Raw genomic sequence first — 13,563 nt, forward strand, 5'->3', positions numbered from 1 at the left:
AGGTGCAGTTAGCCCTGCCAACCGTGACCTCGTATTGTCGGCCCATGTTCATCTTGGAGTCAGTAATGACTCCAAGATCCCTTTCTGCCTCCATGCTCTCAAAAAGGTCGTTTCCCATCTTATAAGTGTGCTGCTGGTTTCTACTGCCTAAGTGCAGCACCCTGCACTTGTCAGTATTGAAGCGCATCCTGTTTTTGCTAGCCCATCCCTGTAACCTATCCAAGTCTTGCTGCAGTCTTTCCCTCCCAACTAGCGTGCTCACCTCACCCCAAATTTTGGTATCATCAGCAAATTTAAACAGGTTGCTTTTCACCCTGTTGTCCAAATCACTGATAAAGAGATTGAACAGCGCGGGCCCAAGAACTGAGCCCTGGGGGACTCTGCTGCCCACTTCTCCCCAGGTTGAATATGACCCTTCCACCACCACCCTCTGAGTGTGAACCTTCAGGCAATCTGCAATCCATCTGACTATGTAGGCGTCAATGCCACAGTTGCCCAATTTTTTAATGAGGATGGGGTAGGAGACAGTGTCAAAGGCCTTACTGAAGTCCAGAAAGACTACATCCACGTAGTCCCATGCATTAATTTAAAAAAAAACCCAGAACCTATTTTGAAAGTGTTAGAGTCACAATTCAGTAATGAAATGTCCTGGAGATGACTGGCTCGTTCAATGCAAGCTGCCAAAGTGCATGGAACTAAAGTTGACTTTGAAGCACTATAGGCAACAGACATTCTGGTTTTGCACATGCCCACAACTCCCCCAGACTAGACAGTTTTGGAAATAGGTGCCTATGTTCTTTGCTGGTTCTGGCTCTAGATCAGTATTCACATAGATTGGACTCTTCTCACAGTACTAATTGGAGAATGTTTCTCACTGAATTGATTCCTCCCACACCACCTGCTCATTTTTGTGAAGCCCTCACTCATGTCTGTGCCTAGCTGCTACCCTCAAGTAGGAGAGGGAAGAAAGGTAGACACATGTTGCAGGATTATTGCTCCTCCCTGTCTTCACTTCCTCCCTCACAGTGTCTAGTTTGGCTTCATTTCACACTAGGTATCATGGGAGACTGGCACAGCTTTCATTACTGTGACCATGAGGTACCTTTGAAGAGATTCAAATAATATCACTGTACATGGTCCCCTGGCCCTTCACATTCTGTCATTCTTTTCTTTCCACTTGGGAGAAAAGCCCTAATTAAAACAAACTTTAAAAGTGCTATCTTCAGCATTTTTAAAGCAGCAGAATTGCTCCGCTGCATTACACATTATACATTTTTTCTCACACCAAAAACCCTTAGGGCAACATTCTTAATTAGTCAAGACATGAGATGCCAATGTGCATCCACTAGATACACTAGTGTAGGCAGCCTGCCACTTCTGCAACATGTAAAGATATACCACCTGACAAGCCCTGCTGAAGTTCTTCTGTGCTCTGTACACTGTGAAATTCCTCTCTACACTTTTTTTAAACTCCTGGCAGGCTGCATGTATATTAGCACTGCGGAGAGAATGGCTGGTAGAAACTGCTTCTCTAAACTTATCAGGAAGCAACACCCTAAATATCCATTTCCAGAAAAGGTCTGGCATAGAGGTTTTTACATAGTCAGCATTGATATACACTTTGGAGAGAGAGAAGGAAAGGAAAAGCCATCTGTGTAGGTCAGGGCTGATATCACAGATCAGCAAATGTCTCATAAGAGAGTTGATTAGCCTGTCTCTCCCTCTCTCATACACATCTAACTTGCTGGAAATGAGATCAATGCATCCAAATAGCTTGCATGTGGTCCTTTCCCAGAGACGCTATTTCCCAGAATATTAAGGGATAATCAAAGGGTTTTTTTCAGTTAAACATTAAATGGGAAAAATAATTGGGAAGCTGGCTGCAGGATAGGACCCAGAGAGTTCTACTGAACGGATCTGTCATGTCTTAGCAAGAAGTGCCCAGTGGTGTCCCTCAGGGGTCGGTGCTTGGTCCAGTGCTTTTTAACATCTTCAGCAATGATTTGGATGTGGGGGAAGTTATGGGGAAGCGTGATCACACTTGAAGTTAGGCTGCAGATACAGGCAGACCTAGACAGGCTGGCAAGTTGGGTGGATCGGAACCAGATGAGATTTAACTTTGAGAAATGTAAAGCGCTCCACCTGGGGACAAAATCCTCTGCACACCTACGGGCTTGGCAACATCAATCTGACTAGTACTATGAATGAAAAAGACCTGGGAGTAATAATAGACCGTAGTATGAACATGAGCCGGCAGTGTGACATTATAACCAGCAGGGCAAATAATAGTCTGGCATGCATCAATCGATGCATCTCCAGCAAAACCAAGGAAGTGATTCTCCCACTCTACTCGGCGTTAGTGAGACCACAGATGGAGTACTGCCTCCCAGTTCTGGGCGCCACACTTCAACAAGGATGTGGAAAAGCTTGAGAGAGTACAGAGAAGGGCCACCCATATGACCAGAGACTTGCACGGCAAGCCATACAAGGTAAGGCTGAGGGACCTGGAACTCTTCAGCCTGAAGAAGAGAAGGCTGAGAGGGGACTTGGTAGCAGCTTACTGCTACATGAGGGGTGTACATCAAGAGCTCAGTGAACAACTGTTCACCAGGGCACCCTTGGGGAAAACCAGGAGCAATGGTCACAAACTCCTGGAAGACTGCTTCAGGCTCAACATTAAGAAAAACTTCTTCACAGCTAGGGCGTCCAGACTGTGGAATAAGCTCCCTCCAGAGGTGGTGCAATCACCTACCCTGGAAATCTTCAAGAGGAGACTGGACGGTCACTTTGCTGGGGTCACTGACTCCAGTTGTCTTTCCTGCTTGGTGCAGGGGGGCTGGACCCGCTGATCTTCCAAGGTCCCTTCCAGCCTTACAATTTATGAATCTATGAATTCAGAGGCTTATACTTTCCATTAAAATTTCCTATCACTGCTATAGAAAGACTGTGCCTGTAAAGGAAATACTTTTGGGATTATATTTATTCACTGAAGCCCCACTTTTCACAGGCTGTAATCTTGACTTGGGCACAGAGTATTTTTGGATCAACTAATTGAACTAATTAAAAGAGAAAAAGAAAACAGACCCCCTCAGCACAAATCACAAACCAAGCACAAAGGCATGTTTTGAAATAGATGAAGAACTACCTAAATTGGCCCTAAAAGTGCTTGTTTTCCCAGGTCTGCTCCTGAGTGGTGCTCAGTTCCTCAGAAAGAGGTGAGGACCCCCAGTATAATCTGATCCTAAGGAAGCCTTGAAATGTTTTGAGGGCTAGTCTTAGTTACTGAATGAATTTGTACACTTGTGAATGGGTGGGTGATAGCACTGGCTCCAGCAAACCACAGTGTAATCAGATCCTGCATCAGCTTTTCCAGCCAGATCTGCACATCAGCCCTGACTGCGATTCCTTTGCTTTTTTGAAAACAAAAAAGAGAATATTACTTTCATGATTAATTTGGTGACCCACCGGTATGCAAAACTATCCAGCCAAAGCTGAAGCTAGATAACAAGCAAAGGGAAATATGTGACTGGTAAAGAACAGAGCATTTCATTTCAAGATCAGACATGACACCAGCCCAGATCAATAGCACTTGTCAGTTATCAGATGGCTGTTTAATGCCCCGTGTGAGTTTTTTTTGTCCAGTTCCTAATGGATTAAATCCACTTCACAAAACCATAATAAAAATCTGTAGCCTTGCTGGCAGTTTCAGTACAGAGGCCCAGGAAACAACTACTAAAGTGATGATTTTTAATTGTTTGTACAAGAACCCTCCAATTCAAAGAATAGCTGAGGAAACTAGAACATTACAGGGCCAAATTCTCTAGCCCCATCTGGCCCTTTCATGCCAATCAGCTTTCTCTCCAAGGGAGCTCATGTAAGTTAAGAACAGGCAGCTCCTGCTCAAGCTATCGCCCCCAAACCTGAGGAGAGGCAAGAGGCATGTAAAGGATTGCTCAGGGAAAAGCAGAGCTCCAGTACACTGATCCTCAGTTGCCTTACACAAGAGTAGCTCCCAGTCTACTCTATCACCAGGACCCGGGTTGGCACTGAAGAACTGTAACCATATCCATATCAGCCCCTACTTCCTAGAACTTAATCGAGCTTGAAGGCATGGGGAGGGGGTGGGGAAAAAAAAAATCAAGCCTGATAATTCAGAAAGTGAACTTTTTTGGCACCAGACTATTACTGTATTCACTAATCTCCATTTGATCCTCACCTTTCACGTTGCACTTGAAGGTCTGGCTTACTACTCCAGTATCATTTGCTTTTTCTGCTGGCCATTCGTAAACATAGACAGTAGTCCGAGATGATCCGGCATCGAGCACTATTCCATACTGAAAAAATGGTTACAGTTCAGAGTCCAGGAGTTTGCCAGTATTTTGTTTTTTATAAAGCATTCCATGACTTTCAATGTGTGTCATTGTGCCACAGACGTGCTTAATAAAATAAGAATATTTTGACATGCAATTGATACCGACACACGCAGCATAAACCAGACAACTCCTTAAAAAAATTGCAGCACATAGAGTCATCTTTGCATCTCTAAATACAAACTCAGTGAGAATGGAAAGAGCACTCTACCTTTCAGGGTCAGGCCCAAACTCTGCAGTGAGGCACATGAAGACTTTGTAAAATGTAGATCACCCCAAATCACTGCTGAAGTCAATGGGCAGTGAGTGTGCTCAGTACATCACGAGAACAGGCACACACACATGACTATATGCCTCATAGGAAACCCAATTCCGGTACTACTATTTCTAGTCCTTACTATAGCTTCCAGGTGTGGCACTATGTCCTGTCTCTACTACATACAAATGCTATCAAGGCAAACTTCAATTGTCTTCTACAGCCATCATAGTCTCCACTCATCCCTTTCAGTTTAACAAAAACTACAAGAACAGAAGAAGGCATGCTTGCTTGAGCTGCAGACTGAAGTTCTGTACAATAAATGGAATAATGAATGATTGTCTGGGATATTAAATTCTTTACAAAGATCTAGATGCCTCATATATCTCGTGAGATGTACCTACTCCCTTAGCAATCAGAACTGTAAATCTTGACTCTTAAGTGCTAATGTATAATTGTGCAGTGCAGTTAGGAGGCCCAGGATGTCCTGGGCATGAGCAGAAGATGACCTTTGTTGTTTCTTTTGAAATACAATCCAAATAAATAGGGTTAGTTCCTTATTTTGTAGCTGATTTGTAACTGGTACAAAAGCTGCTAATATCAATACTAGCACATTAGTGATGGGTTTGGCTTGCTGTATAAAAGTATTCACTATATGTGTAAGTTTTAATGCTTCTCTCATTATAGGGATATCTGAAAACCAGGAAATAGGATATTCTCAGTTTGGATTTACTCTCTGCTCCGAGAAACTAATGCTTGTCTAAGATAGTTTAGACAGGGATGATCCTGCACAGATTGGACTAGATGACCTCCTGAGGTCCCGTCCGCTTTTCTACGATTCTATTCCAGTCAATACCTGTTACTAGCAACACGGTGATTAGCTGTTGTTCCTAAGCAGCTCTGGCTGTTATAGGGAGTGTCATCTGGCTTCATGGTATACAGAGTGTCATCTGGCTTCATGCTATACAGAATATTCCCAGGGAAAAAATGCTGGTAAGAGGTTGCTGTTCTTATCAGTTGCTGCAATCAAATGTTAACTGTATGATTCTTTACTTGCATTACAATCTGTTCTAAAGTCCCCCTCAGATGAGGGCCCCATTGTGTTAAACAACATACATACACATAGTAAGAAAAAGTCCCTAGCCAAAAAAAATGTCTGCAGAGTAATATCATTATCAGAATAATATCAGGCTTACCAAAGTAATATCATCATCCCCATTTTACATGCACCTGGAAAGGGAAGATGATGGAGACCTCCCTTATCTGCTTCAGAGTTACTGAGTTTATTTACAACCCCCAGAATCTCATTGACAGGGAACTCATGATAACTGAGGACTTGGAGTTCCCATTGATACTCCTTCCTATCATCAATTATGCTTTTTAATGTTTTAACCCAAATGTGGGGGTTGTACCTCACTTTTCCAATTTATTTACTTGCATTTGAGAATCAGTGTCTGGCTGTGGCTGTTTTTACATTAAAAAATATCAGTCTGGCTTGATTACTTGTACCACTGACAAGCTGAGGCCTGATTTCCTTGTTCCCTTCCTCTGTTGCCTTTTCCTCTGTTCTTGTCATTTCTTCTCTTGTTCCCAGAAACATTCTATTTTTAAAGCATTGCTTAAGCCAAATCTGGGCTATATGGGAGAGAGTGAAACTGGGCTTCCTACATTTTAAATGCATTGTGGGAGTGCGGAAGACAGTCTGTGACTAGAACAACATAATTTTGAGACAAAGGTCAATCAAGAAGAGAATAGCATGAGGGGGTGGAAAGCTGGGGATCCCAAATACTCAGGGATGATCAGTATATCATCTATTTGGTACAATATATTGTAAGATTAGTTAAGAAAGCAAAAAGGGAAAACTGATCAAGGAAAAAGGGGGTGGAACTCCATTGTTGTCTGGGAGAACTGAGAATGAAGAAAAGAGAAACAGCCTGACGGAACAGAATGTTTCCATTTTCTGTCATGCAGCTTTTCCTGTTGCTAGAGGCACTACCATGGTTGTAGTCACCATATTAGAATTCTATTTTTCCCCCCTCACTTCACTGACACTGGTAAAATAGATTAATGGAGTAGATTCCACTGTCAGAAGTTTGTGTAATAATTTATGCCTGTACACAGTGGGTATAATACTTTACCATTCTAACCTGGTAGTGTTTTACACCCAGTGTTCACATCTACACATGCAATTAATTCACACGAATAAACTCTGGAGTTTATTACTCCGGAGTATATTCGTGCATAGCACGTGGAGTCTGGTCAGAGCAGCCTGGGCTGGCAGGTCAGCTTGCCAATCTATAGCTGCTCCAACCACGCTCCACATGCTGCAGACAGGCTGGCTGATGCACAAAGGTGCTTCTGCATGGGGGCTGCCTGCTGGCTAGCCGCATGCTGAAACACCCTGTGACCCAGCCAGCTAGGGCAGCATCTCCATGTGCACTGCTGTGCATGAAAAATCTCCACTTGTAAAGAAAAACTCCAAGCCCTACCCTGCTGTGGAGTTTATTAGCTTTTTGCACCTTAATAGGGGTGAACATGTAGACACTGAGACATTTACTGTGCAGTTAATTAGTCAAATGCACAGTAAAGGTCTCTTGTAGACATGCCCAGTGTGTACAAAAGCTAAATAAAGTGCAAGGCAGGTCTGATGTCTCTGATGCAACCTGCTGACCAGTTTACAAAGGCCTGGTCTATCTCAAAAACTTGCACAATTTAACTCAGTCTAGCTAAATAGATGCAACCCTGCAGAATGAACACAGGTAAAACAGTTAACCCTCCTTTAAATCAGCTTGGCTTAATTTGGTAATTTACTAATGCAAAATAAAATAATTACAGCAAAGGTGGGACCCACTTCCAGTATGTTCATATTGGGGGCTTGTTCCCGTTTAACTATATAGATTTTAAATGAATTTTAAGAACCACAATTGGGAACATGGTCAAAGCTTCTTGAATCAACCAGTTTGTGCCCACAGCTTGCTATTCCACATTCAGAACACAATCAAAAGCAAGTACCAGATGACAAAAATGATTTGACAGGGATAAAACTATAGGACACTTTAACTTGTGATTAAGAAGCTGTTTCTATCAATAAAGAAATATATTTCTAGGCATTAGGGCTTGCTAAATTCAAAGCTAGTGTTTTTAATACCACACTTATTTCTAAGTCGTGGTACTGAAGAATATTTACAGTTCCTTCATCATTCTTGTTTCACAATATTTGAACAAGTCTCAAGCCCTTTGAGTGCCCTAGCCTAAACTGATGGGTTAGTAAATCCTTCACAAATTACTGGATTAGAAAAATGAAAGTCTCAGCTCTTCCAACAGGCATGAAACCAAAATGACACGTGTTGTGTAATGCTTGCCTATATGTATAGTAGAAACATGACCCTGAAGGCAGAGTTTTATCAATGCACCTGGAAAAGTACTACTATGCAATAGCCCGTGCTCCAGAAGGTCATGTTATGAGTGATTTAGTTCTGTGCTTAGTTGAAGCAGAAGGAACAAAGTCACTTGTAAAGAAAAAGACAATAGTTTTCCTTTTTGCTATTGCCATAGCTATTTGATTTCAAGCAAGTACATATATTAGGATACTTTCATTTCCAAACACTGTCACATCAGCATATGTGTTATGGGCTTCAGTGACTGGTGTTTCAAGATCCTCCTTTCCTGCCAAAGAACCCAATCAGTCCTGCAAATGAGGAACATTTGTTGAAAGATGCTAGGCCTCCTCAAATCCAAATTCATGCTCCAGAGCAGCTGTACTTATGTGCATACAAACAGCTGGAAACCCTTGCATGAAAAGCTTTAGGGTACTAAAAGTAACTTTAGGCCACAGTAGCTATCACTTAAAAGCTGCTTATTCTAGGACATTACTGTATCTCAGGATCAAAGCTGTCCTTTCAAAACAACTATTTTTGATGATCACAGCTGAATTCTGAAGTGGTACAAAGGGAACAGAGTAGGACAGATAATGTACCTTCTTAAGTTTGTTCAGCAAGTCCCCTGAAAACATAATTTCCATAAACCTCAGTGCTACAGAAAAGTCATCCCTGACTTAGCCCTATGAAAAGGAATCATGATGAGCAACCATGGAATTAGCAATACATCAGCAGAGGGGCTTTATAAACCCATGAGGCACATCCCCACATACAGAGGCATGCACTTGAAGTGGCAAAAAAAGCAGAGGCACAAATTTGTGCCACTACTTTTTGCTGCAGTGCATGCCCCTACACATGCACTTTAGTGTGGGGCAAAAAGCCCCACCTTGGGGAAACTGCCCTTTCCCCACTCCTACTAGTTATGGCATACTGGAGGAGCCGGGGGATTACTAAAGGAGTGGAGATACTCTGTCCAGCAGTCAGAGCATCTCTCAGGAGGACCAAACCTCCGTGTCTACCAGCACATGCTCTTTTTGCATGTGCCATGCTGCTTTTTTCATGCCATTTTTTGCGCTGGTTTTTTGCTACCAGGAATTCCCGGTAACAAAATTTGCCCCTGTTCTAGGGATCTTAGAGAGGACTTCACATCAGCACTAGGTCAGGGTGGGACTGTTCTCCTTTAATGTGTTGGTAGCTGTACAAAGCACAGGACTCAAAGGATCTGAACTCACACTTTCTCAGGAAGGGGCTTATTTTTTATTACTTTGTTCTTAAGTATCAATTCTTCTAAGTCTGCACACATATCCTTTTAACCATCTTGCAGCTGAAAACAAGGTCTGAATATATCTTCCAAAGTACTTCAGTTAAACTTTTCAGATTTACACACCCTTTCACATGGGTATTGCTAGAAGGAAGGGTAATGGAGCTAACAAGTCCTAACTGGTGTAGTGACTCTAATTGCACATTAAGTTCCACATGATGCTTATCTGAGGCCAAAATTAGCCATTAGCTAAATAATTTCATAAATCATTTCACGAATTAACAACTTTTTATAACTACTAATGCAAAGCCTCAATCTGGACTGATAAAGGGAATTGTTTCTTCTCATAGAGAAGCTCAGATTCAGAGGAAGCATTGTTCAGTAGCTAAAACACTAAGAATGAGGGATGCTTCCCTCCCCCCAGCTTTGCCACTGCCTTTCTGTGTGACCTTGGGCAATTCATTTGGTCTCTCAGTATCAGTCTCTCTATTGGCAAAATAGAGACCATAATACTTAGCTCAGGGGATATATGAGACTCTAACTCTTAAATGCTAGTAAAATGTGTTGGGATTGTTACATAAAACACATCAGAGAGATTATCACTATTATTCTTTTAAACAACAATTTATCAAACTCTTCCATTTCCTTCTGTCCTTCAAAACATACCTTCAGTCCTGGAGAGAGGACCTCTTTTCGGTTGATCTGAATAAGTGTAATAGCAATAATAACAATGATGCTTAGAAGAAGGAATACCAAAGCAACAATGGTTGGACTTCTGGAGAGCACTCGGAAGCCTAAAATGAAAAGGGAAAATCCATATAAGGGACATTAAAGGCACATCCTACTCTTCCTCACTCTATTTGAATTCAGAGAGCTGAACCATAGTCCATAATAGGCAAAATTCCTGATGAATTCCCAAAGAAAGTATTATCCATAGATGATCTACAAAATTGGCAGCTACAAGAGTACCTGTGTTTTCTCAGGAACTCGCTAGAAAAGGTGCTTTGCACCAACTAATCTACCTTTGTAATGCAAAAGGATGTTTACACTTTTCCTGCAGTGAGTCTCAAGCAGTGTGCCACATGATCCTTTCAAGGGTGCCACAGGGTATTACACAGGATATTACACAACGTTACTGCTATTAGGTTTGCAAACATGTTTCACAAGATAAACCCAGACATTTCAAATAGGAATTCATAGTGTCAAAAACATTCTGACCGGTTATGGTCTTTCTGAGTTCTCTACAACAGAAGAATTGCTTTATTTTTTCATAGTCAAAAAAGAATTTAAACTAACAGGTGGAATTTTCCAAGGGGTGTCATGAATCTAAAATGATTAACAAAGACCGCCTTAGCCTATCGCTGAGAAACAAGCATCACCTTGCTGCTTCTATTCTGCACACACTGCATGCTGAAAAAGTGTTGTGTGCAGTTGCCATTAGAACAGCTATACATTGCTCTCAGGAGCACACCCAAGATTAAGATCCTAAGAACATCCACAGGCATGTTCCCAAAAGCTCCAGGCATGAAAGAACATTTTTGCAGTATTTTTCACATGCTGAGAGGGAGCAAGCATTGTTTCTCAGTCATGCCCTTGGGATCACTAGTATAGCCATAACCTCAGTGTCTTCATAGTAGTCAAGTAACACACAGTGCACTGTCTAAATATGATCCAAAGATGACTTAAGAATCATATAGCAGACACTGTCTGACTAACTGCATTAATGAAGTTCAAGATAGCTTTATGGGTGGGCAAGTACAAAGAGTATTATTATTATGTAGTGCCCAAGGTATCCTACATGCCTTACGCATGAGTAAGGGAACAACTGCCCCACCCAGAAGAGTTTAGAGTCAACCTAAGTGTAGATGTGAAAATTAAACTCAAAGGTAAAGGTTCTTTTTGTATGCTGTTTCTGCTGCCCCTAATAAGGTTTCCAAGGAGTTCAAGGAGGGTTTGTTTTGTTTTTTCATTACTGTAATTACTATTAACCCTTTATCTCTTCCACCAGAGGTGATCCTGCCTGGGCAAATGTCTCTCCTTATTCAGAAAGGTATTTCAGTGCCTCTGAAGCAATAACTTTATGCTTGCCCTGGAAGGCAACTGTGGAGGCACAGGGGATAGGGAAGAGGAGAGCAGAATTAACAGGCTGGGAGTATGACTGGAGATTGATGAAGAGGTGCATCATTGTCTCTGCATAGATCAAAGGGAAGATAATACTGGCAAAGGCAGTCTTAAGTATTCTCTAATACAGAGGAACCCCCTTAAAGGCAGATGAACCTTAGAAGCTATTATTGGGAAGCAATGGCAAAGCTGTAGGGGTCTCCAAGCTGGTGCAGAGGCAATAGGTTTACATATAAATGTCCATGGGACCCGATGGATCCTGAGACATCCATGGAGTCCAGCCTCCTGCTATCACAGGCAACCACATCATACAAACTCCATCTTAAAATAATTTGGGGATTTTTTTACTCTTGACAATGGAAGGCTGCTCCAACATAAGACTCCAATAGAAGACTGCTACAATATAATGTTCTTCTAGTTTCCAGGCTAAGTTTATTCAAGGCTAATTTATGCCTAATTCTTACATTCTTGTCCCAATATTGTCCTTTAGCTTAAATAGTTCTTCTTCCTCTGTTGTATTTAATCACCTTTATATATTCACGAAAAGCAGTCAACTCTTTTCAGCCTTTCCTTACCTAAGCTAAACAAACCAAGTTCTTCTACTTTCCTCTAATAAGATAGGCTCTCCATTCCCCCGATCATCTTTCTTTCTCCATACTTGTTCCTGTCTAAGTTCATCTGCCTTGAACCTGGGTGACCAGAATTGCAGTACAGTACTCCAGAGGAGGTCTTATCAGAGCCCTGCATAATGGTATTAATACTGTCTTTCCTCTCCTGGAAATACCTATTTCCTGACATTTCCTAGGATTGTGTGTGCCTTTCTCATGGTCACATTATACTGATGGGTCAGAGTCATCCAGTAACTGACTAATACATCCAGGTCTTTCTCTTCTTTTGTCATTTCCAACTGATTAACTCCTAATTTATAGCTACGTCTACTCTCTAAGTATACAATCTTGCACTTAGAAAGGAAATGAAATTCGTCAGTACATTTACTGGTATTCTCAAAGTCCAGCAGTTCTTCCTGTATGTTATTTAGATTCTCCTGTGTGAATGAGGGTGCTTCTCAACACTGCTATCCTCAAATAACATTAGCCTACACCTACTTGTTATTTTCATACCTACATGACTATGCACAAATAGTCATTGATTTAAAAAACAAAACAGAACTATTCATCATAATCATAGGTGCCAGGGCCACAACCTGATGAAAATATTAAACAAAACTGGTCATCACAAGATTAATCTTTGAGGAATTCAACTAGTAACCACCCACTGGCCTAGTAATTTCCTTGTTGATACAGTTTGTTGTTGTCTCCTCCTTAACCAGTTTTTTTTATCCACCTTGTGATTCTGATTTTAATTCCTATCTTCTCTAATTTAACTAATGATTACTCATTGATGAAGTCAAGATATTTTAGATATAGAGTCAACATATCAATACCTGGGAGACAGTGATCATCGCCTGCTGGAATTCACCATCCAGTGCAAGGTGGCAAAGGCGTACAGCAAGGCAGCAGCCCTAGATTTCAGGAGGGCAGACTTCAATGAGCTAAGGAGAATAGTCAGGGAGGCACTGAGGTCCTGGAGGGGAGGGGAGCCAGGTAACCAAGAAGGGTGGTCGCTCCTTAAGGAGACGATCCTCCAAGCCCAAAGGGAGGGATTCCCCACATGGATCGAAGGGGGCAAGAGGATGCAAAAGCCCCCATGGCTCACCAAAAGCATCTGGGAACATCTCCTAGCTAAAAGGGAGGCGTACACCCAATGGAAGGGAGGGGCCATCACCAGGGAGGATTATACTGCGGTTGCTCGGGGCTGCAGGGGGGCGATCAGGAAGGCCAAGGCGGAGATGGAACTGGGACTAACTACCTGGATCAAGGACAACAAGAAGTCCTTTTTTAAATACATAGGGGGCAAAAAGAAGGTACCGGGTAACGTGGGGCCCCTGCAAGACACGCTAGGAAATCTGGTCATCACACCAGACGACAAAGCTAACCTATTTAACAACTTCTTTGCCTCCATTTTCCTGAGCAGGGACCGGATCAGCTCCCCCACCGGTACCACCTCATGGTTCCCATCTTCAAAAAAAGGGAGGAAGGAGGACCCAGGAAACTATAGGCCAGTTAGTCTTACCTCGATCCTGGGTAAGCTTTTTGAGAGAATTATTCTGGCGCATGT

General features: G+C 42.2%; 1 protein-coding gene across 1 annotated transcript in view; it reads right to left on the minus strand.

The window, feature by feature from the left end:
• Window positions 1–13,563, minus strand: part of ENTPD3 (ectonucleoside triphosphate diphosphohydrolase 3) — a 31,775-nt gene that overhangs the window by 9,352 nt on the left and 8,860 nt on the right. Inside the window, exons 2-3 of the mRNA XM_019508820.1 lie at window positions 9,931–10,058; window positions 4,217–4,334 (exon numbers count right to left, since the gene is read on the minus strand). Of these exons, the coding sequence (XP_019364365.1) occupies window positions 4,217–4,334; window positions 9,931–10,058 (246 nt within the window). The remainder of the gene's footprint in view (window positions 1–4,216; window positions 4,335–9,930; window positions 10,059–13,563) is intronic.

This window comes from Gavialis gangeticus, unplaced genomic scaffold (assembly GCF_001723915.1).
Source record: "Gavialis gangeticus isolate Ggan-Ray unplaced genomic scaffold, GavGan_comp1, whole genome shotgun sequence".
NCBI lineage: Eukaryota > Metazoa > Chordata > Crocodylia > Gavialidae > Gavialis > Gavialis gangeticus.